The sequence below is a fragment of the Rhodnius prolixus genome, unplaced genomic scaffold, assembly GCF_049639745.1.
Source record: "Rhodnius prolixus isolate KJV_2025 unplaced genomic scaffold, Rpr scaffold_2, whole genome shotgun sequence".
NCBI classification, from domain to species: Eukaryota; Metazoa; Arthropoda; class Insecta; order Hemiptera; family Reduviidae; genus Rhodnius; species Rhodnius prolixus.
The window spans coordinates 9,118,814-9,142,210 of NW_027411592.1; the positions used below are offsets into that span (position 1 = coordinate 9,118,814).

A 23,397-nucleotide genomic window follows, 5' to 3' on the forward strand; every position below is an offset into this window, starting at 1 on the left:
CCATCGCAGTCTTCCTGCTCACCAAACAGTTCAGCCACTTCTTGGTTCGTACTGATTCTGAAGCCTTCCTCCGTCCTCGCTGGTCCAAATATTCTCCTTAATATTTTCCTTTACCACCTGCGTATCCTGTACTCACCTGCTCGGGTCAAAACCCACGTTTCTGAGCCATAGGTGACAATCGGCCTCAGCAATGTCTTTCATCGCCATGAACTTCTTTTAATAAAAGATAAAGTTTCAGTAGCGGTTTTACCAAGTATTGATGTGAAATTTCACGACAATTCGTTGCTCCTACTACATGTGTAGTATCATGTTTTCGGCAAAACGAATCTAACAGCTCTTACACAAAACGACGGTTCCGGTCAGACAGATCAGACTCTACAAACACGTGAGACGCTGCTGCAATCGAAAGAGATGGCTTTACGCTGCACAGCTGTCGTCGGTCGTTAGGATTTGGCGCATGCATAGTTCTTCTGTAGCAGTATCAGTCTAATATTAGCCACATCTCGTTATCTAATCGAGATTATTTACTAGTGAAATGGTAAAGTATCGCCTATTTTTTATTTAGGGCGAGGCTGTACGTCCAACTACCAATTAGGGTGGAAGAGCGTACCTAAACTAAAAACTCTTTCTTCAGGGCGAGGCTGTACGTCCAACTACCAATTAGAGTGGAAGAGCGTACCTAAACTAAAAACTCTTTCTTCCAATAATAAAAAGTAGTTTAACCCAAATTTATTTATCACACCTTCTCCATCTTCCTCTGAGATCCGAAATCCTCTTTGAACGAAATTTTGAAGCTGTTATCTTCTCTGTTTTTCCTGTAATAATTTTCCTTCCCTCTGTATGTATAATAACTCTTCAATCCAGACAAGAAAGTTAAACGCCATTTCTGACTCCATTGAACATCAACCAAAGTGGTTGTGACGATCATGTTAGTTAAAGGTATTAATCAGCGATCTAATGGACGCCCGCCATCAGTTTAATCTAATGTCATGATTAACTTGCGGAATAAGATAGATGGATGTTGGAAAGTTTGTGTGGTGAAGGCGATCGACTTGGAGCACTTAATTCTGTTACTGTTTGGGAGCGGGACAAGGAAGGTAACTAGTTGGTTAATATGATATGATGAGGGTTTAGTCGGACGGAACTTCTCTTCCATTATCATCGCCATTACAGTGAGCTTTCGCACAGGCCCTGCTACGCCACAAAGGAGTTACTAATTTGTACATAAATATCGTATGCTTTGCACGAATTCAATACAATAGATATTGTAGACGGAAGTAGTTTAGGCTAGGTTGCAGAGCACGATTTGATCCCAGTTAAATTGGCCATATTGTGAGAATGCTAATTATCTTCCGCCTGCCCAACAATGCCGTATGCCCATATCTACTAATCTGGTCTTCATCATTTGTAAATCAAATATTGTAACAATCTAATTAACATGAGACTACAATCTTAACTTTGTATTTGTAAATTCTGTTTCAGAACGCATCTGCACAAGCGGCATTGCAGGCTGCACAAGCATTGTCAGGGCATACCGGTGATACTCAGGGTGGACCAAGCACTGTTCTCAGGGTCGTCATTGAACATATGCTATATCCAATCACCTTGGACATCCTTTATCAGGTACAGTAACTTCTTCACTTGTTTTAATTGGTTATTTGAGGGCGATTGCTTCGTCCCAACTTTAAAAGGTCCTGCTTGTCTTTCACTTAGGCGCCACGGTAGCCGAGCGGGTTAAGAGGCGAGACCTGCAAAGCTAATATGCATTGTGGTACTGGGTTCGATTCCCGGTCTTGGCCTTGGATTTTATTTAATGGTTAAATGAGAAATAGTAAAGTACGTTTGCTAGTCGCCTCCGTCCACGACACCTAGTAAATGGTAGTTGGACGTTAAGCCCCGCCTGAAAAAATAGGCGAATACTTTACTTTTACTTTACTTTGTCTTTAACTTGAAATAAAAGAAAATCCAGCCAGGAAAACCCTGTTTGAATTTAAGAAGTCTCAAAAGCTTTCCACTGCAGGGGCAGGAACAGTAAGAAAACTCAAATGTGAAAAGGGAAAGAACCATTTTTTTTACTTCCTTTACGCAAGCTTTTAGCAAGGCCATTTCATCTAGGGCTCCCTGATATTAGGAACCCCTCGAGGATATAGCAGCTAGATCTCTAATCAACTAGCAATGAACTTCATCCTGAACCTTTAACATCGAATTTATCCACCGTAAGTCTATAGCTACTTCCCGTCAAAGCCTCTACTTCCATCTCTGTGAACAGTATCATACACGTATTAAACTATCTAGTTATCTCGGTTTGAGAATACAGTCGTACGAGTTAATATGTGTGCCAATCGTTTATCCTCAGCTGCCTTGCACTTTCATACCCTCCTATACGCTCTCTCTCTATTACATTCTTGTAATTTTGCCCGGAAAATGGAAAATACATCGTGGCATTGTTAGTAAGACGTTTTAATGACCATCAATCGGAGAGTTACCATGGTTCAGCCCACCCAATTGAAATTCCCCGCTACGCTACTATTAACATATCAACAGAGTAAGCTAATTGAATGATGTTTCGATTTTTGAAGTTACAAATTTCAATTGAATTACATAAATTTGGATGAAATCTAATGAGACACTAAGAAACAGGAAACCCCTTCTTTGAAGAGAAAGATGAAAGAGGAAGTTAGAAGAAGAAGCAGATGATGAAAGGGAAACGTAGCGGAACTTGACAGGTTGTGACAATGCTGTTATGAAGGCTGTGCATAAGAGAAGCCCCGTTTCCTGGTTTGGCGTGTGTTGCTTAATCGGCAGAGCGCACTAATAGCGGCAAATTGTGTTTATCTGAGTGCAAGCGGTTTAGACAGCACGAAGCCGCTGGGGGCGCTACAGGGGAGCAATCTTTCCACTTCTACAAATACTGATCGTAGTAGCAACAACAACCCGCATTTTCTCTTACAAAAAAAAAGTCGTTTTTCTCGCAGAAAACTTAATTTACTCTAAATGTTTATTAAAATGAATTTAAGTTAACCACTTTGTTTTCTAAATTCAATTTAGAAAGAGGAAGGAAGTACTTGCAATGCTTGTCCAATTTGAGTGGTGTTGAGAAAATATTACTATTGGCTCAAGTTTACGAAATCACTTTTCTCCGGAATTACATAGTTTGTGATTGGCTGAATATGGACAGAATCTTTACCAAACTTTAGCAAAAAGCTGGCTATCTAAAAAATTGTAAAGTAAAGTTTAAGCAAGAATATATACACACATTTCTAAATAGATCTGTTTGGATTTTGTTTTTCGGATTGGTGGAGATTAGATCACATTTACTCTTTGATATTGGACATCGATATTTATATTGATAAATCATAAAAAGAACTCGTAATTAATTATAAATAGCGACTTGCCTAACTTGTTCATTCAGTATTAATAAGAAAACGTGTGCATATATATCAAAAAGGCAGATGTTAGGGTGAAAAACAATGCCAACAAGACACATTTAAATATGTATATCGACACTGATATTGAAATTATATTCAAATTAATCGATAATAATAGTGTAAATTACCATTCACCTCCTCTCCCCAGCTGTGCTGAAGTGGTTTTTTTTTAAAAAAACAGGAAAGTTTATTTGCCAACACAAGGGCGTACGTATGAGTAGGTCTCCCGATACGTTTATTGTTAAGCGAGACTGGTGGAAGCACAGGGGGAAAAAGGGACTTTATTGCTGAAGGGATGCTTGAAGTATGAAAAGGGGCCACCCTTTCCCATTTGGAAACGTGTCCCAATTGTCCCGAGGGCACCGTTCGTCAATTAGTAAGAGAACTCATATTGTGCATGTTATAGACGGACGGAAATGGGCCGCTTCCCGCTAGTTTTGGATGGTAGATGGGAGACCTGGCTGGGCGGTACATCATGGATATGAGATGATGAGGTGCTCCCGCGGGGAATATTCTATAGTTTTACCAGTTTGCCTCTCGTATTTTCCCTTTTAGTTCCTTCCGTGAGCAAGAGGACGCCACGTTCTCTCCCCCTATATATGTTGGGGACAGGTGAGGTACATGCATCAATCATTGGTAACCTTGCGTAGGTAATCATGTTTTGTGTAGGTTATGTTCATAATCAACATACATACACATGTTGCAGGTAAAATAGGTAGCACTCGGCTAGGTGAATGGCTTTATTGCGATTTCAACTTCTAATAACGCTGTTTCCCCTAGTCAAACAGCGGCTGTCGGTTTGTTGTTAGGCGTAATTTTTAGAAGAAATTCATTTGCGAACATAATGGAGATTGAGTCGACCTAACTAATTTGGCGAAGAACCATTCGTCTAAGCGGATGTTGATGCAAGTAACCATTTGTCTAGACTTCCTACTTTCGCTCGGCTAACTAAATCAAATAAAATCTTTTCTCATTATCTAAACTGATTCTCCACCCCCCCCCCCTGGGTCAGTCACCCTGGTCAAAAAGGAAGTTAAAGGTCATCATCTTTCAAAACCTCAAAATGTCGTATTACTGAACAGATTTTTTTTCCCGCCGCTTTTTTTTTTAACTTCCTGTAACATCTTAACAATCGAAGCCGATTTACGTTTGTTTGAAAAAGTTTGGTTTAATGAAGTTTTTCAAAAAGGATGTTGGTTGGCTGGCTCTTAGTTCAGCATCATGTACCAACAGCAAGCTCATCAAAAAAATATTGATGAACATATTTTCACCAAAAATTTTAAGGTTGATTGGAAGGATCTTTTTCCAAAGAGTTTTCTCTCTCCATATATCATATTATCCATTACGATCAGTAAAAGTCCCTAACTTTTATTGTGCACTTTAAGTTCAGTTCCTTGCTAAAAACCATTCTGATTTCTAAACCAGTTATAACTCTTGTGAAATAGCCAAATCACTTTTGCATGCATCCTTACTTTCAAAAGAATTTATTTAGGATTCTGGAGTAGCGTAAATAGACGGTATGAAATGCCTTTTTATCAGAATGAGATTAATCTAGAAGGCAGCTAAATATTCAGCGCAAAAGGGCTATGCTTAAACTTAAATCCTTAATTTAGGGAACAGAGGATTGTAGTTGGAGAAAAGAGAGTTGTTGACATGGTCATGATTTGGACTTGGGCTTGGAACAAATCATATATTTAGAATTTAGTTTAGTCCCTTCGTTTCATCGAAAGGAAGATGTTCAGCTTGGCATAATACCAAGGTGTTCTTGAGGGGCTAATATAAGTTAGTAGATTACAATGAAAGAGGATGAAATAAACCAAAACAAAAGAGCAATAGAAGCTGGATAATGAGCCTAAAGAAAGGAGATATTTTTTTTTCACTTTTTTAAATAAATTTTGAAGTAAGAGACCTGAGGGTGCTGTTATAAGATGGTAAAAGTCCATCCGGTTTGGAGCGAGCCCTAATGTGCACGCAAAGAGTGCACTAACAGGCCCCAAGTGGCAGCACCATCGTTAAGGGTTGGCAAAATACCGAGCTCATTCTTCTTCCACGTGACTTACTAGCCTCGCCTTCAACCTTCATCCAGAACACCCTTCTCGTGCTCGTGGTAGTGTGGGATCTTCAGCGCAAGTTACCATATTACTACAGCTAACACCACATTTACCAACTACCTACCATCCATTTCAGTACTTCAGGTTTCATCCTATATTTAGATTTACTATTTTCTATTTTTAAAAAGGAAGTGATGTACCTGAGCGCAAAATATGTTTTTATGACAAAACCGTGACAGCTTTGCTTTCCGGTGCGTGCAGCCCAAATGTAGCAAAGAATGGGAGTCGCTAACATCCTTTTACTCCATGTCGTTCGCAAACATAAGTTGTTTCAGATCCTTGTGATCTACGTATCTCAGTGCAGAAATTAGATTTCATAGATATTGGCCTCCATGACCCATTTTATCGAAGTGTCACTTGTGGCGCCCTTGCTACATAGAGCAATACCTTCAGTTCTTCTGTTTCATTCAGACTTCTGGAGTCTGGTGAGGGAGCTTCTGGACTGGAGATTTAATCTGCGCTAAACTGTAATTTAGAGGCAAGGGTTCAAAGTCCATTTTGGTAAAAAGTTCCACCAATTTACTAATATCAAAACTACAGATTGTTTCCATTGCTACTGTGTTGATATGTGATTAGAAATTTTGATGCCTTCATTACAAAACAGACTTTACTAAGTTAATATGATGTGATTGGTTCTGAGAAAACAACAGCTAGCCGGTATTGACCAATAGCCCTTACAGAAATTATGTACAGTTTGATTGCTCGACTAATCATCAGAAGAATATTAAATATGGACGTTTGTATGACAGTCAACCAGGCTCGTATAGGTTGCCTCTATGTATTGATCATGTTCCTTCAAACTCATGGAAATGACATGAGCAGAACTGACTTTAATTGCTTATCTATTTCCCATTGGCAAAGTAGCGTTTGTTTAGTTCCTGGACAATTTCCACCTCTGTGTAAATTGTTACCTTCATAGCGCCAGTGTATATAACTATCATCGTCCTTAGTTAATAGTTATATTGTTCGTTAGATGGTTGGTAGCAAAATTTAAATCAATTAGTTGTTTCGATAAGTTTTCATTGAAGTATTGAAAATTTCGTGAATCTCTGACAATCTATTGAAAAAGAGTATCGCGAAGTCGATGCTTAGCTTAGAGTGGGGCACTTGCGCGTTTTTTTACAATTTAACGTTAATATGAATTATATACTTACATAAATATCCGGAATTGTTTGTCTTGATAAGACAGTGCGATATCGCAGTATGTCAAGCGATATTTATTCACCCTGAAAATTGTGTTAAATCATATTTCGCTTATTGTGAGGTTTTGATTCCAGATTTCTGTCAGGTAGTCGACGTTATTATCTCAAGCTGAACTAACAAATAGACTGTTAGGATTAGTGGGTCCTGATTATTTATTTAGTGAGGGGCAACAGCCGAGGATTAAGATGTAGGGTTGGACCCCAATGAGAATATCATCCTCCAAATGACATTCAGTGGTGCTTAGCAGACCCCACACTATATTTTACCTAAGGTAGCTGCCATTCCCTACAATTTATTTCTCAGTTTTTTTTTGGTAAGTTAGTTCACGTTCAACATGCTAACTGCAAGCACTTACACAGGAGTAAAAGGTAAATAAACCAGTTGGAAATGGAAGTGAGTTAGGGGAGGATAAGAGGGAAAGGGAGGAAGGTGCGACCGGATGATCCGTGAATGGTTGATGGCCAGCTGTACCTTCTGGTGGTCGCTTTTATAAAAGTTTAATCAAGGTGTAGAGTTTAGGGAAGAAGGGCACTTGGTACTGGAAGACCACTAACCTTTCAGAGGACGTTAGCAGCTGTAACGGTGCTCATAACACTCTCCACCACCATCACATCAACTTTTCACATTCCTATCTTCCCAGTCTATTTCCAGGATAGCTACTTCTTCTTTTTTATCACTTTCAGTGGTGGGTCGGTCACTCCTTGTGATAACACTGTTGTAACTCTTGTAACTTTACTGGTTTCCCAATAAATAACCAAAGGATTATTTATCGAATTATAATTCAATTAAATTACTCTCAGCTTACCAACTGGAAGATTGTAGAGTTACTAAGAAAACAGAGCTAATTTCTCTCATCAGATCCCCATGATGTATTGAAGACCACATAAACTGCTTTAGTCCTCTGTAAGGTACGCACTCAGTAGTAATTTGCTGGCACCTAAGTCAGGGTCGACTCAAGCATAATGTAGTGGTTTAGGTGCTAACAACCTGCGAGCGGCCACGCTCTCGGCGTCGTTGGAATTTTCTTGAGATTCAGCAACATTCTTCCTTCATATTTCGGTTGCAAGTCGCTCATACCCTCCTATGACCTCCTAATAGAATGCTGAATTGATATTTGGTCCCTCAGGTGTAAGCTCTTGATGCACTTCAAACGAAATAGAGTAGCATCATCTTTAGGCTCTTCAGACTTGATCAAAAATGCTGAAAACATTGAAAAACAGTTATTTTACTTTAAGGCATTCAGTCCGTAGGCTTATTAGAGCTGTCCAGTATCGTTTTTTAAACCAATTTTCCAAGTATCCTGAAGTTGATCTTTAGATTTTCAATATATCGATGTTCATTTCAACGTAAAACGAAAAGAACGTTGTTTTTCCTTCCTAAAAAACAAAATGATAAAAAGATATACCGGTTTTCTTACAAAGCTGCCAAAGCGCGGAAGTAGAGGATTATACCGCTTCCAAAGTTCTCAAAAGATGGTGATGGATCCGTTGTTCTCATAGACCGGCAGAGTTCTGAATTAGGAGTGGGTCTGTGTGTGTGTGTGTGTGTGTGTGTGTGTGTGTGTGTGTCTCGAAGAAGAAGCCGATGAACTGATGAAAAGATTTGGTTCGAAAAACTAAAACTCTCACCTCGTATGTTCGGACAAATCTCGTACATTCTTCTTGGCTCTAGCTCTCATCCTGAGAAGTTTAAAAAGAAGTGCAAGAAAACTTAAAATCCAAGTTAAAAAAAGAAAGAAATTCCAAGGACTTACAAAGATGGCAGTTATATTTGAATAGATAAGTTTTGTTGAGCCAGCCGTTCAGCAGTGGGGGGCTCCCTGCAGAATATTATCGTACTTAGAGAAAGCTGGACTCGTGGATATTTAGTTCTTAAGCAGACTGCCGCCACTCCTTCAGCCTTTGCGGTGTAAGTGTGGTCGAATTTCTTCTTCACTGCCGTCACCACTGTTTGTACACCCGGCTCCTTCCCCGCACACCTCTATCTACTGAAATCCCTTTTTGTGCAGCATTAAGCCGATTAGGAGGAAAACTGAAGAGAGGAAGAGTGAGTTCACCAGGTTCCCTCTCTGACCGCCCCCCCCCCCCGACTACACCTCTGGAGTTCCAGCACACTTGCTACCAAACTCCTCACAACTGTTGTAACTCTCAACTCTGCTCGCTGGTTTTAACCTTTCATCTAAAGAAATGTGGTTATAATAACGTCTAGAGAGGTTACTTACTCTCTGGTGGCCCTCACCCCCCCCCCCCACGACTATCTTTTCTAATTTAGACTAACTCGAAGAAATATTTCAGTTGGCAAACTGAAGCTTTTCCGGAATTCTACTCCGTATATACGATTTCACCATATCTGATAGGGAATATTGATAAGTGTAAATCGTCACCTCAGATCTGCTGAAAGACAAACCAATCCAGAATGGTTCATACCTGGTTTTCCAGCTGGTAAAGAATTTGCTGTTTAGAGCTACCACGAAAAAATTTGTTTTATTTTCTCTCGTTACAGACAACACTTTCCATCACTGTATAGTGAGCTGTAAGAAGCTCCTAGGAAGGGAAAATGTAAGGGCCAACAACTGGATTCGAGCCTGGGATTTCCGCGTAGGAGGATCATAATCAATAAGGTGCCCCTTTGTTGGCAAAGGACATGTTTCTTAAGCCGGTACCTTTAAATTAACGTTGTCCTTCCTTCCTAAAAACCAAAACAAAAAAAAAGTTGATCAGAAATATCTTCCGGTTTACTTACAATGCTGCCGGTTAGTTTTACCGCCAAAGCGCGGAAGTAGTGAGTAACTGGATTGCACCACTTAAATTTTGGAAGTTTTAATTAATTGATTTTGAAAGTTCAATGTTGGTGTAAGCATTACTCGCTCAGAATTGGCTTGCTAATTTCTTTGGTAAGGGAGAGTTAGAGGTAAAACAACTTGTTGTGAACTATCTATCTTGGTGCTCGAATATCCTTCTAGTTTTTCTAGGATCGCACTAAATTCTTGTTAAAGTTACATTTACTTAATATGTGCGAAAGAGGCGATGTAAATCTCAGAGCCAGAGAAGAGACTAAGGGTGTATTAGAGATGTAGAAGGGAAGGAGGAGGAGAGGAGTTTGGTGTGCGGTTTGTGATGAAGTGGTCACAGGTAGGATGTAGGGTACCTCTAAGGAGTTTGATGGTGATAGATGGCACCATTGGGCGGCACTTCAAGAAGACGAACATCCCTCCGTTACGTAATGGCTAGTTAAGGAGAACGCATGGCCTTGGGACTTAGGCCAGTTCCCTTAACGCATATATCACTTAAACTCCACCCTCTCTGGCTTAGCAAGCAGCTGGTGGGTATATTTGGTTAATTACTTTTAAATTGCATTTGATTGATATTTAATTTCTGGCTAGAAGTATTTCCTCTGCTTATCCATTAATGTTATTAGTGTAAAAAAACCTTAAGAACAAAAATGTTCAGTAAAAGCTGGAGAGACCCTAGTGGATTACTGATTAGGAACTAAGTGGAGATAACAGTGTCTAGAGAGCTTACACGCGTCATCTCTAATTATCTCTGAGAGGATCCAACTCTAGAATTATCTTTGATCTGATCTATGCGCTCTAAATGGACGGTTTTGGCATTTGAGTTTCATCTGTTCAGCCTCTTTTTTGTGACTTCCAGTCGTAATTTTATCGATCACATTGAAGTGAAGTTGGGCCAGAAAAATCATCGAAGTTATCCGCAATAGCAGTTTGGCTAATATCAGTATTTGAAACCATTCTGGCCGACTTTTTCTCCCACAGATTCAAAATCAGAATCACAGTTTGTTGAGATCCTTGTGATGGTATTTGAGAAGAGCATAAACGCCGTTTCTTTGCGGTAACTTTGCGGCAGCCTCCTCAATCCTCAATCCGTGAATTGCCCTGCAAAGTGGCATTTAATTTTTAATTAATAAAACTTGAATGTTTAGTTTAATGAACATTTATTTTGTGAATCAATTCTGGTAGAGCGGAAGTAGGCTTTCAAATGGTTTTCACAGTCCAATTTGGTCAGCAGTGCTTTTCACAGTTCCGTTCCCCTCACAAGAGAAAGATCGTTAGCAAACACAAGTTCTGCTAAAAGTTTGCAACTCTCTACATAGCTGCTTATTTTCCACCTTAATAAGAAAACTTGTGGAAAATTAATATAGAAGGTCTTTTTCCCCGTCCTCTCCTCTCTCTTTCATAATAAACCTCCTCGGTTACTAAGTGTGGCTGTAAAGGTCCATACAGTTTTTATATATGAAGGGAACAGCAGGTCCTCTACTCCTTCAGGACGTAAACTTTGTGCGACAGTATGTAGGGCTTTGAAGAGGAGAAATAAGTAAAGTTAAAGCTTGTACCAAGTTACCTTAGACTACAAGTGTACGAGAGAGGAAAACTGAACACTAACACAGATGCACACCAAAGTATTAATGAAAAGTTCAACGTATCATCCTTGGAAACATGATTTGGAAAATGCTTGGTGTTGCTTGAGCGCGTAGATTTCTCTGCGCGTGAACTTATCCCCACAATAGACGGACACAGCTAGTTGGAAAGGAAAGCGCGCCGTGCAAAAAAAAGAGGAAAACACCTTGGCACAAGATTCACACTGTCTTCCGCCACTTCCTGTGAAGAGAGAAAGGAGATCCCGGAGGAACACAGCCGGCTCCAGTATTGTCACTTGTTGCTCGGCACTCCCCTGCCAGCAATATCCTCCAGACTGGAGGTAACGCTCTCTCGTCTCTAGTTACTTTTTCCACTTTTGTAATTACTGAAGCCCTGAACCTCTTTTCCGCCCTAACACTTTTTGAACTTTCAACTCCACAGCATCTTTACCACCCTCCACAGTTGGTAGATTTATTTTTATTTTTTACTTTTATTGGATTAAGTTTTTTTTCCCCATCCCTATTTTCTGTTGGACTTTTCTTTCAAGGAAAGAGTACAGCCTGTGAAAAGAAGAAATCGCCCTTCAGTACTTAGCCTCTTTTCTTGGAGTTTATGGATTTTAATTGGACCTATCCTGTCCCACTGGGCAAATATATTACCCAACATTCACTTCTATAGCCTGTTATTGGGGAAAAATAGTTTGTTTTAATAGGTCCAGCCTCCTTCCGTTTTCAGTTTTTTCTCAGAAAGAAGGCTGCTTTTTCATATCGTTTCATTTGGTTTTTTAAATGAACGTTATATTTTTTTCAACTCAGATTCACATTTTCCTACATGCGCATAATAAAGAATCAATTACTTAACATTGACAATGATCACAAAAAAAAAGAGGTTGGTATATTGTCAGACAGACGAAGAAGCTCCTTGGAGCTGCTGGCACCAGTCTTGGCCCTGCAATGGATCCTTTGTTAAAGTATACTCATTCCGATTAGGGGGCCTCAATAGAGTCTCGTATCGTCGCTTTATTTGGTGTCACAACCTCCCCGATTAAAGAAGTTCATAAGAACAAAATAACGCCATCTCATTCTATTAGCTATGACCATCCCAAGAAGTGGATGTTGCTAAATTCTTCCTTCTTCAGCACTAACAGACGGAATTTTTGGATGGGATAGCTTAAGCCCAGTAAATGGTAAAATTTCAAGAGACCGTTTTGAATCATCAACAATGCAGCTGGACCGTTTAGATACTGAGAGCTACGACTAATCGTTTCCATAACTTTATATCTTGTTCGCCGCAGATACTATCCTTAAAATTGGGAACTATTAACTTACTCTAATTTTCCCTGCTCTAGGGTGGAAAGAGATTAGCCCAATATTACCACACTTAGTCGCGAATCTTTCTCAGTATTCTTAAAAAAAAAATAAGCCTCCAAAACCCGGTAATGACGACAGTATTGACCCAAAAGGGAAACATGTCCGAAAACGATACTGAGAAATCTCAGCGCCTCATTTTTACTTCTAAAAATTACAAAAAAAAAATATCTTTAAATAATTTAAAAACCAAGCAATTAAACTTAGGATGGAAGATTTGCAAGGAATCTGTCAAATAAAACCATTGTTTTACTGTTTTTTCTATGTTACTGACTCTGTAAATTGTTTTGTATTTGTAATATCCAGGCCCTGAAGAAGACAATATATTTGTTGAAACGTTGGCAAAAAGACGAGTTGTTTTATTTGACCGATTCTTCCATCCTAAGTTTAACAATTTGCGGTCACGAAAACTATATATTCAAGCAATTGAATATTTATAATTAATTTGTATTATTTCTCTTAAATTTGCAGATATTCTCCCGTTTTGGCAAAGTCTTGAAAATTGTCACTTTCACAAAAAACAGTGAGTATTCTTGATAATTATTTTCTAAATTTAGTAAACTTAATACGAAAATTGTTGAGTCTTTTAGTAGAAAATTCAGTATGTTTAAGCTGTACTATGGAGTAGCTATAGTTTACTATAAAATAGCTCTGTTAGTTAGTTACAAATTATTATTTTAGTTGCTTCTACAATACATAATCACAGATAATTCAGCGCTACTATTTCGATTTTTTCCAGATTCGTTTCAAGTATTAGTCCAGTATCAAGAATTAGTGGCAGCACAAGCAGCTAAAATGGTATGAATGCATTTTTGAATGCATTTCTTCTTTTCTTTTTTTAATTACATTCACTTATTCATATTTGGCAAATAAACTTGCAGTAATTAGTTTCTTTTGTAAAGAGCTTCATATAAGCTGGAATATTTTTCAAGTCTTCTTAAATTACTTATTAACTTCCTTTGAAACTTGTGGGTGGGTGCTGGAAATTCGTAAGCTGTACTTCCAGCAGCTGGTTTCAAGTTTACGTACAATGTTGTGATTATGTCCTAAGAGTACTTTTAAGTAGTTGGAATGGCATATAGAGTGACGAGCCTCTTGTTTTTACCAAAAATTCACTGTGCTAATTTTAAATTAATCCATATTTGTTTGAATATTATATTCTTAAGAAGTTGGTTGTTATTTTATTCATTTTTGTATGAATGTACACAATTATTCACAAATAGTTGTAAATCTTTGAAAAAACTCCTGAAGTATTCCTTAAAAAAATACAAAACAAAAAGTCGCAGCAGGGAACTGCAACTTGAGATAATTTTTAGGTACAGTTTACTTCTTTTTAAAGAATATTCTTTCATTGTAAGTGGTAAACTTGATTTTTATTTTATTTTTTGAACAGAACTGAACAGACGCTATCGGACTACTTAAAAGACTTTTAGACGACAGATAACAAAAGACTAATTTAGACTTCTATTTTGAAACCCATCTGGGCGTATGGAATAGAGCTGTAAGGTTGAACCAAACGCTCCAATTTCCAAAGGATTCAATCTCTACAATCTAAACTACTTCGAACTATAGTACACGCTCCTTTTCATGTCTCCAACCTGACTATACGAGGGTCGTTTGAAAAGTCCGTGCAAAGTCAGAGAGATAGCACCTAAACAGGTTATGTTTAGTTAGTAGCATCTCTTGGAAGAACACACACCAAGTTTCAGCCAGATCGGTCTATTTCTTGGTGTTTGGCATTCGTTTGAATCGAGGAAGTCGAGTGATTTTCAAAAAATGGACGAAAAAGAATTTCGTGTGTTGATTAAACACTACTTTATGAAAGGCAAAACGCCTCAGGAGACTAAAGAGAAGCTTGATAAACATTATGGTGACTCTACACCTTCGATTAGAACAGTTTATAAGTGGTTTCAAAATTTTCGGAGTAGCCATATGGGCACAAGTGACGCTGAACGTTCTGGACGCCCTGTTGAGGTTACTACTCCAGAAATCATTGATAAAATCCATGATATGGTGATGGATGACAGAAGAGTGAAGGTGCGTGAGATTGCTAGTGTTGTGGGCATCTCGAATGAACGGGTACATAATATTTTGCATCAACATTTGGACATGACAAAGCTATCCGCAAGATGGGTGCCGCGATTGTTCACGCTTGACCAAAAACGAAATCGTGTGAAGTGTTGCAAGGACGGTTTGCAGCTGTAGCAGAAGAATCCGCAGGACTTTAAGCGTCGTTTCGTCACTGTGGATGAAACATCACTACACTCCTGAGCCTAAAGAACAATCTAAAGAATGGGTTACCAAGGGGGAATCTGCGCCAAAAAAGGCGAAGACCGTTCCTTCGGCCGGAAAGATTATGGCGACTGTCTTTTGGGATTCGCAAGGAATAATCCTCATTGACTATCTGGGAAAGGGTAAAACTATTACAAGTGCATATTATTCATCGTTATTGGACCGTTTGAAAACCGAGCTGCAAGAAAAACGCCCACGATTGGCCCACAAAAAAGTCCTTTTCCATCACGACAACGCACCAGCTCACACCTCAGCAGTTGTGGTCGCAAAATTAATGGAAATAGGGTTCCAACTCGTTTCACATCCCCCCTATTCTCCAGACTTGGCTCCCTCGGACTACTATTTGTTCCCCAATATGAAGAAATGGCTGGCGGGAAACAGATTTTATTCAAACGATGAGGTGATTGCAGAAACGAATGGCTATTTTTCAGACTTGGACAATGGATTCGGAAAGGATCAACAAACTAGAGCAGCGTTGGACGAAGTGTATAAGCCTAAAAGGAGACTATGTTGAAAAATAAAAAAGGTTTACCCCAAAAAATTAAGTAGTTTTTATTTTTGCACGGACTTTTCAAACGACCCTCGTACACACTGACCTTAACATTCCTTTTGTCACACAAGTCGCTGAAAACAAGATACAGATAATTCCACTTCATCCTGCAATCTCATATAAATCCTCTAGCTAAAAATCTTTCTTCTAGAACTCTTCCTGACAACCCGACAAGACGCTTTAAAAGACAGTGGCCTCGTGATCTCCTCTCCAGTGAAGAGAGTGGCTAACCATCTAATATTTGGGAGTGTTACCACTGGGTAACTTCTCCACTCGTATACTTCTGTTATCACTGTTATTTATAGCGCTAACGCGCTGATTGTACCATAAATAAATGCAAAAAAAAAATATTTTTTTTGAATCAACTCCACAAAGGTAGTTACAGGAGTTTTTTTATTGGCCAATGAGTTACTTTAGATTGGGGCAAGAAGATTTTAAGAATACAGGAAGTGTGTCGCTGTTAAAGATGTTGCATTTTGTCATTAATCTTAAGTTGAGTTAATTTTGTTAATAGCTTGCCATCTCCGCACAGCTGATCTAGAATCCTGTATTCCTTGATACTCTTAGAACAGAAGCAATCCTACCCTGGACACGTGAATTGGACTTAGATCGTGTTATATGTATATGTAGGTTCCTTAGCAGTAACTAAGCTTACCATCCACGTGCAATCTGAACAGAAGAATCCTCTTCATTTCCTCCTGAGAGATCATTTCTAAATTTCTAAGTGATTCTCTGCATCCTGAGATCAATTAACCCAAAGATGTAGAGTATCCTACTAATTTTCTAAAGTCCAGTGTCACATTAAGTTACGCACTTTAGGGTGAAAATTTACATTAGTCAAATTTTGATTGGGTAAAGAGGCAGAATTTCCCGGCATAAATTCATTCAAAAGAATTTTGTAGGACTTGAATTAACTATTGACTTGATTGTAAAGTTCTAGGCTTCAGCCGAATTGTGTCATTTTTTTTTGCTAAGGTTGAGGCTTTCTTGGAACAGAGAATCGATTCCTGTATAATAAATTGAATTCACAATCTCAATTAATTCAAATCGACCTCTGTAATTAGGAAAAATTATAATTTTTGTTTTTTCAGTGCTTATCCATTTTTTTTTATAAAATTTTTTATATTTATCCATTGCTTTAAAATTATCCAGTGTAAGGCCACCATTCCACCCATGTCCAATTAACTTTGGTCCAGAAAGATCAGCGTATCTTAGTTAGTTCCTGACCATAGAAGAGTACAGAGTCTGTAATCCCTTGAGGACATTGATCTTCTTAGATTCCTCCGAATTCTGTTCAAGGCTCTGAAAAATAGTAGCATTTATTATTAAATGCTCTTGCACTTAAAAGCAGAGAGTGGAATTTTGCGCACAAACTAAAAGTTATAGGAGTTTCCTTCCGTTTCTTTGTTGATCATCCAAATTTTTTTTTTTATTTCCGGCTGCAGATTCAATTCTTAGATTAAAAACAAAGTTTCCGGGTTAGTGGTGTAAGTGTGGAGTTACTTATTTCCGGTATTTGCGATTTACGGCGTGCGTACACCACTTATGCTGGAAACATAGTGAAGCGACGGGCAAAGCGGCGAAAACAAACACAAGTTAACTGTATGGGACCGCGCATAGTGGAGAGCAAAGCGAAGATAGAGCAACGCTATCTATAGAAAGTGTTTGTTTTCGCCGCTTTGCTCTTCGCTATCATCGCCGCTCCACTATGTTTCCAGCCTTAGGAGCGTGTAATAAAATTCAATTTCAAAAGAAAGTTCGTAAGTTTATTTTTTAATAAAAATGAAAAATTCTATAAATTAAACTACTCGAGAATTTCGAAAGAAACAAGTGTAATTACACTGTTTCGATCCATTTTGTTTAAATTCATTAAATAGGATAATATTTCCAAGTTTTAATAGGCAAATGAAGCTCATGTGAATTTAAATAAACAGTGGAAAATGTTCCTTATTAAAAGCCTTTCAATTTGGCTCATTAGTTCCCATAGGAGAGCTTAACTCTCGGACAGGTTGTGTCTGGATGAGTGTGAGCCATGGCCTCTGATTGGTCAGTTCATCCAAACCAATCTGTTAAATGATAGAGCCAGCCATGATGATAAAATGACAATGTCTATATGTACAAAATGGAACCATATTAACATGTTTGAACATTTTCACATTTACCGTCACATGTAACTATATATGTATTGACTATAAAACAATAACAGGGGGTTTGCTTTGTGTTTGTGAGAAGGATATTCTTGGCTTCTAGGATTATACTCGGCTATGTTTCTCTCTCTAAAATTCAAGCCTAGAGAACTTTGCCAGTACGACGAGTATGTGAGCTGTAATTGTGTTAATTGTATTGGCAAACTGTTCTCATTGTGTTTGTCTGTAAGTACGGCACTCACACACACATACACCCACATGCAGAACATATCGCATTACCCGCCGCTTCGTTTCTGTAAATTCGTAGGATATGACGTAATATCGTGTCGCGCCCCCTTCCGCCATACCACATCTGCCATCATCACCTGGGCCTCTCCACCACACCTCACACCGGCAATTATATTGTCGGTTTATGTTTCGGATATCCTATTTTCACCTCCTTCGTCCTACTCGCCCGCCAGTAACAACCCATCATAGCAACCAGCACTAGAGAGAGAGTCATTATTACAGTTGTATTAATACGTGCCGTACAGTATCATATATACATTTCTAAAATTTTCCATCCAATTTATGTTGCGAGTCCATCCTGCCGTGCCCAAAACCGCCTCCACTTTACAATTACTGGGTTTTCATTTCCTAAAAAATAATTTCTTCCACAACTTTGATTGGAAAGCGTTAACACCGACGACATGAGCGCTAGTATTTGTAACATGAACAGAAACAGATCCTATTTTATTTTTAATGTAAACACTACTTTAAATGAACGTTTCTGGTTGGGGTGTAGATGAACATTCTAGTCGATAAAAGATGGCCAGAAAGGATATAATAGAACAGGTCTTTTAAGAACCCACCGTTGTGTAACTGTTCTGTAACCTCCTGACTGTTTCCAAAACATTTGTAAGAGCACTTGAAAAGGTTAAAATAGATGGCAAATTGAAGTCGGTCTTAGTCGGAAACTCTTCTTGCTTGAACTGATCATGTCGGCACTTGGGTAGTAGTTTAGGGCGTCACATGTACACCTTTTATTGTTAGGATCAGTGCCTGTTGGTGTCAAGAAACTTGGTTCAATGGCTCACATTTTGTTGGTCACTTTTAGCTGGCTTCATGAGGTGTTAGAGATCTAGGTATTGCCAATATCTACTCCCTCAAATGATTACACCATCGACTAACTCCGGAAATCTTTGCGAACGTAGTATCAGTGCTCTGTGTAAATGTTGTATTGTATTGTTGTCAGTGTATGGTATTGTTCTCAGCATTGCCATGATTCTCGAGAATGTAAATTTAATTTTTGGGATACTTTTTTCAACTTTTTTAACGTAAAATTGTATTGCATTTCCATTCATATATTTCTGTTTCACCTTTTTTTTTGCAGTCTTTGGATGGTCAAAATATATACAACTCTTGCTGTACTCTGCGAATTGAGTATTCCAAATTGACTTCCCTGAACGTAAAATATAATAACGATAAATCAAGAGACTACACAAACCCCACTTTACCAAACGGCGAAGGAATGGATTCCGGAGGTGCTGGCGGCGGGGTGGGTGGTGGCAATGCAGCCGGAGGCGGCGTGATGACACCGACCACCGCGGAGCAACTTCTGCCGCACATCCTGCTGGCGGGAGCGGCCACACAGCTAGGCACCGGTCCGCTGGCAGCAGTCACGGCCGCCAGGAGATTTGACCAAGGAAGGTTGCCAGGTGTGTACAGATTTGCAAAAATATAATATCTTCCTGTACAGCGGACTACCTCTATCAGAGAAGAGGAAAAAAGAAATTAAAGCTGTTCAGTTATTAATTAATTGCATCCTTAATTAATCCTAAAACTACTGTTACAGGAAGCCAAGGAGTTCTTCCGTCACCGTTCGGACCGCTACACGGCCTGGCTTCACCTCTTACTGCAGCACCTTTTACACCCGGATCTCCTGTTGCTGGTCAGTATTAGATTACAATTACTTATTTTATGGACTACTATTACTATTGGCCCTACAGCCCATTACTAGGCCTAGGCCTCCTCAATCCGCTTCCGCCAGTCCTCCCTATCCATTGCAGCAACCTTCCTACTCTTCATTCCTAGCAGGTTTCTGGCATCCACGCCTACCCCGTTTTATGAACTAGTAAACTTTAATGGCAAAAATGTCAGATGAGCTTAATGATGATTTAAGTCCAGTCGAAGGGCATCATTTATTGTGTCCAAGTCTCCTGCAGGCCACAGTCCTGGCTTCGTCGCAGCCTTTTTCCATTCTTTATCTTACTGTTTATGAAAGATCCTGGCCGCATTCACTACAGTTGAACGTTTTAGTGGCCGCTAAGAATTCGCCTTATCCTAAATAAGTTGATACTCTGTAAATAGTCTGATTATGCGAAATACTGCTAGACAGGAAAGCTTTCACATCTTTTTTTATGAGCGTTACCTAAGAGGAATCGATGTGGTTTACGCAATCAAAATGATTCCTTCAATTGTATGCCCAAATAGTCCTATTTTTCTAAAACATAACATAATAACCAGCCTAAAGGCTTCATTTTTCCGTCGTGAAGCGGAGACAGTCAAATATTCGAACCTTTTTCCATCCAATCCCTTCAATCCTAAAATCTTAATACCCTAATGCTCCTTTCTACGTCTCTAACCACATTGACCTTAAAATTCCCTTCGTCTCTTCATTGCCAAATTTCGTTACCTTAAAATACCATTTTCACTCTCACACTAATCCTTCTAGGGCCTACTTTATGAACTTTAAAGTTGCAATTTAAATTTTCAATCATTATAGATTTTAATTAGCAGATTATTGATTTTGTTAGTTAAACTTTATTAATTAACGGATTCTACTATAATTTGTACAAAGATAAATACAAGTTGTTATAGAGGGAAACCAGAGTAATGTGAATTTTGTATTTAATTAATATATTATTACTAGGAGTGTGTAAGTGTAATTGCGAGCTTTGAGATAGTCAATAATGCCAGATAAACAGAATTAACGTCAAGAAATTCATTTAATATAAATCTCTTGTTACCACCTCCTATTATTATAGCATTATCCCCACCACCAGCCCACGACAATCGTATGCAATTTGTATCACGTTAGTTGGCGAAACTAATTAGAGAGCGGAAGTGAAAGAGACGGACAAAGGCATCTTAATATTATTAATACTGTCTGTAATAATTAGGAAAGGGATGTTTACTACCTGTATGCTTGGGGATGCGTAAACTAACATCCCTATAGGAAACGTTTTGTGGATTATATGGAGATTGAGGGGTAGCGCTGTAGGACAAAGTTGCGGATACTTGTCACAATGGATTCCTTTTTTTTTTTATTATTATTACATCAGATTAGAGTCTCTTGTCCTGATGAGCCACCTATAGCCTTTGGGATGTCTACAAAACTAAAATAAGGCTAACAGGAGTGGTCAAGACGAGTTTGCTTACATGGTACCTAAGGATAAAAAAAGAGTTACCAGTTTCAGTCATGATATATTTATTATGCCGAGCTTTCGACCTAGGGACTAGGTCATCTTCAGGGCTGTGGAACATATTTACAGTGTGTTAACAATAATTCTATTAAAATGAATATGTATAATGTGACGAAATTTACAAAAATTATTTACCTAATTTACAAAGTAATATTTTACAACATTACAGAGTTGGCGTGTCTTCTGTCTTGTCTGGACTGAGTGTGATCGGTCTCGGCAGAATAAATGTATCACGACTGAAATGGCAACTATTTTTTCATCCTATTGAAACTATGAATCAGTCACCAAAAAGAATGAACAGTAATGGTAATGAACAGAATGTCAGATGTGTTAGCTGGGCCACATTTTTCGATTCCTGCGAGGTTTCTTTTTGTAGCAATTATATTTTTAATATAGACTTGTAATTAACTTATAAAATATGGCATGCGTATACCAATTAATCTCTAAATTTTTGATTTACCTAAGGTTATTCCATTTATATACTGTCTACTTTACTAAATATTTGTAATTATTAACCCATTTTATTGTTTATATTATTAACTAAAAGATTTAATGTGTTTTGATTTATAGCTGAATATTTCAACGGGAATATTGTTACAGCGGGGCCTATGTTTGCAGGGCTCCCTCTAACGGCGGCCGGCTTTACACTGCCTGGGGGAGCCACCGGCGCCGCTCTGGCCGCACAGAATGCCCTACGATTACCTGGGCAATTAGCGCCGAATACCTGTGTTCTCTTGGTCTCCAATCTCTGCGAAGAGGTGTGAATGCCTTCCTATTTAATAATCATCTGATAAGGCTTTCTTTTTTCTTTTTTTTGTTAGTTTATTTGAAAATTCTTTTTGTTATTTTTGAATTTTCTTTCCTACACACCTGTTCGTTAATTCTTAGTTTGCATTCTTTTGTTTATTTAAAATATAATTTTACTACAAATGCATTTTAAAATGCACTATTACTAAACTATAAGTTGCAACAAAACTATAGCTTGTTTGTTTTTTAAGAAAGAAAGGAAAATAGTTTTCGGTTCCTTTTAAGTTCTTTAAGGGTTATAAAAGGGGTCGCCTTCGGTAACTTAAAGTGCAAAATGTCAACAATAGGGAATCTGCTAATAGTCCTCACCCATTACGTAACCACTTTGCCATTTCACCAGTTGGTCTTTTAAGCCATGTTTCTCAAATTCCATGATATTCCTCGCCTCTTCGTTCTTGTTTTGTCCCCAGCGTCCGGAAAATATTCTGACATTGCATAAAGATACACTCTAGGTTAGCTCCCCTTGTTGAACTAGGCAACCCTATTTCTTTCTATTGCATAATAATTTGCATTGGACGCTCTACTCTACTGTATGGAGAAGTATTTTAACTTTTCATGTATCTATTTGTCATTTTAAATGAAGAATACAATTGTTATTCCTTGAATCAGAATCTTAAGTAAATAACTAAGGCTGATTCAATAAAAGCAAGCACTGCACAGCCTCACGGTAATATTGAGTTTCTCATTTTTATTTTCTGTGTTAATATGAGAAAATTATACGTGTTACTCCTTTGAATCACCTACGTCCATGACACCTGAACAATGTTTAGGGCGAAATGTCTTTTTAGAATTCTCAGGTATTACTTTTCTTCCCTATTTTTATCAACATAATCTGATTATGTTATTCGTATATACTCCTTATAACCCGTACTAAGCATCCAGCGCACAGTGGATGTAAAATGTATTAATCATCCTGCGAGCCAAATGAGAAATTATCCTCCGCAAAGATCTGTAGCGCGCTAAAGGAAGTTATTCACTAATTTGGTATTAAATGGTAAATAATATTTACCATCAAAAATACTTGATGAATGCATTTTCCACAAACTTCATGTGGACGAGGTGAACCTTGAAATATAAAAACTGCAGTCGTACGAGGGGGTACCCAAAAAAAACCGGAATTATTTTTTAAAAGCTATTTATTTACAAATTTTTTACAGAACAACCTTATCCCCTTCAAAATACTCTCCATTACAACTAATACATTTGTCCCACCGGTGCTTCCACTGTTCGAAACATTTTTTGTAGTCATCTTTAGAAATGGCTGACAGCTCCTTCTTCGTTTTTTTCTTGACCTCTTCAATGTTGTCAAATCGGTGACCTTTCATGCCCTTTTTCATGCGTGGAAATAAGAAAAAGTCGCACGGAGCCAGGTCAGGCGAGTAAGGTGCGTGGGGGCAGCGGAACCATGCCATTTTTAGCCAAAAACTGTGTAACAGAGATGGCTGTGTGTGCAGGTGCATTGTCGTGGTGGAAGAACCAGTCTCCTGTTTGCCACAAATCGGGTCTTTTTTGGCGAACACTATTGCGCAATCTTTTCAAAACTTCCAAATACAAGGTTTGATTGACGGTCTGACCTGGGGGGACAAAAACTGAATGGACTACGCCTTTGGCATCAAAAAAGCAAATCAGCATTGTTTTGATGTTTGACTTGAC

The 23,397-nt window shown here is 38.5% G+C and overlaps 1 protein-coding gene across 14 annotated transcripts in view; it reads left to right on the plus strand.

Moving 5' to 3' along the window:
• The window catches only part of heph (polypyrimidine tract-binding protein 1 heph), a 418,918-nt gene that overhangs the window by 373,719 nt on the left and 21,802 nt on the right, over positions 1 to 23,397 (plus strand). For 12 of the 14 annotated variants that reach the window (XM_074117745.1, XM_074117746.1, XM_074117732.1 and 9 more), the window contains 6 exons: positions 1,483 to 1,623; positions 12,956 to 13,007; positions 13,224 to 13,282; positions 18,846 to 19,170; positions 19,308 to 19,403; positions 21,508 to 21,695. In XM_074117745.1, the coding sequence (XP_073973846.1) occupies positions 1,483 to 1,623; positions 12,956 to 13,007; positions 13,224 to 13,282; positions 18,846 to 19,170; positions 19,308 to 19,403; positions 21,508 to 21,695 (861 nt within the window). The remainder of the gene's footprint in view (positions 1 to 1,482; positions 1,624 to 12,955; positions 13,008 to 13,223; positions 13,283 to 18,845; positions 19,171 to 19,307; positions 19,404 to 21,507; positions 21,696 to 23,397) is intronic. The other 2 variants (XM_074117738.1, XM_074117739.1) reach the window with 2 other exon arrangements.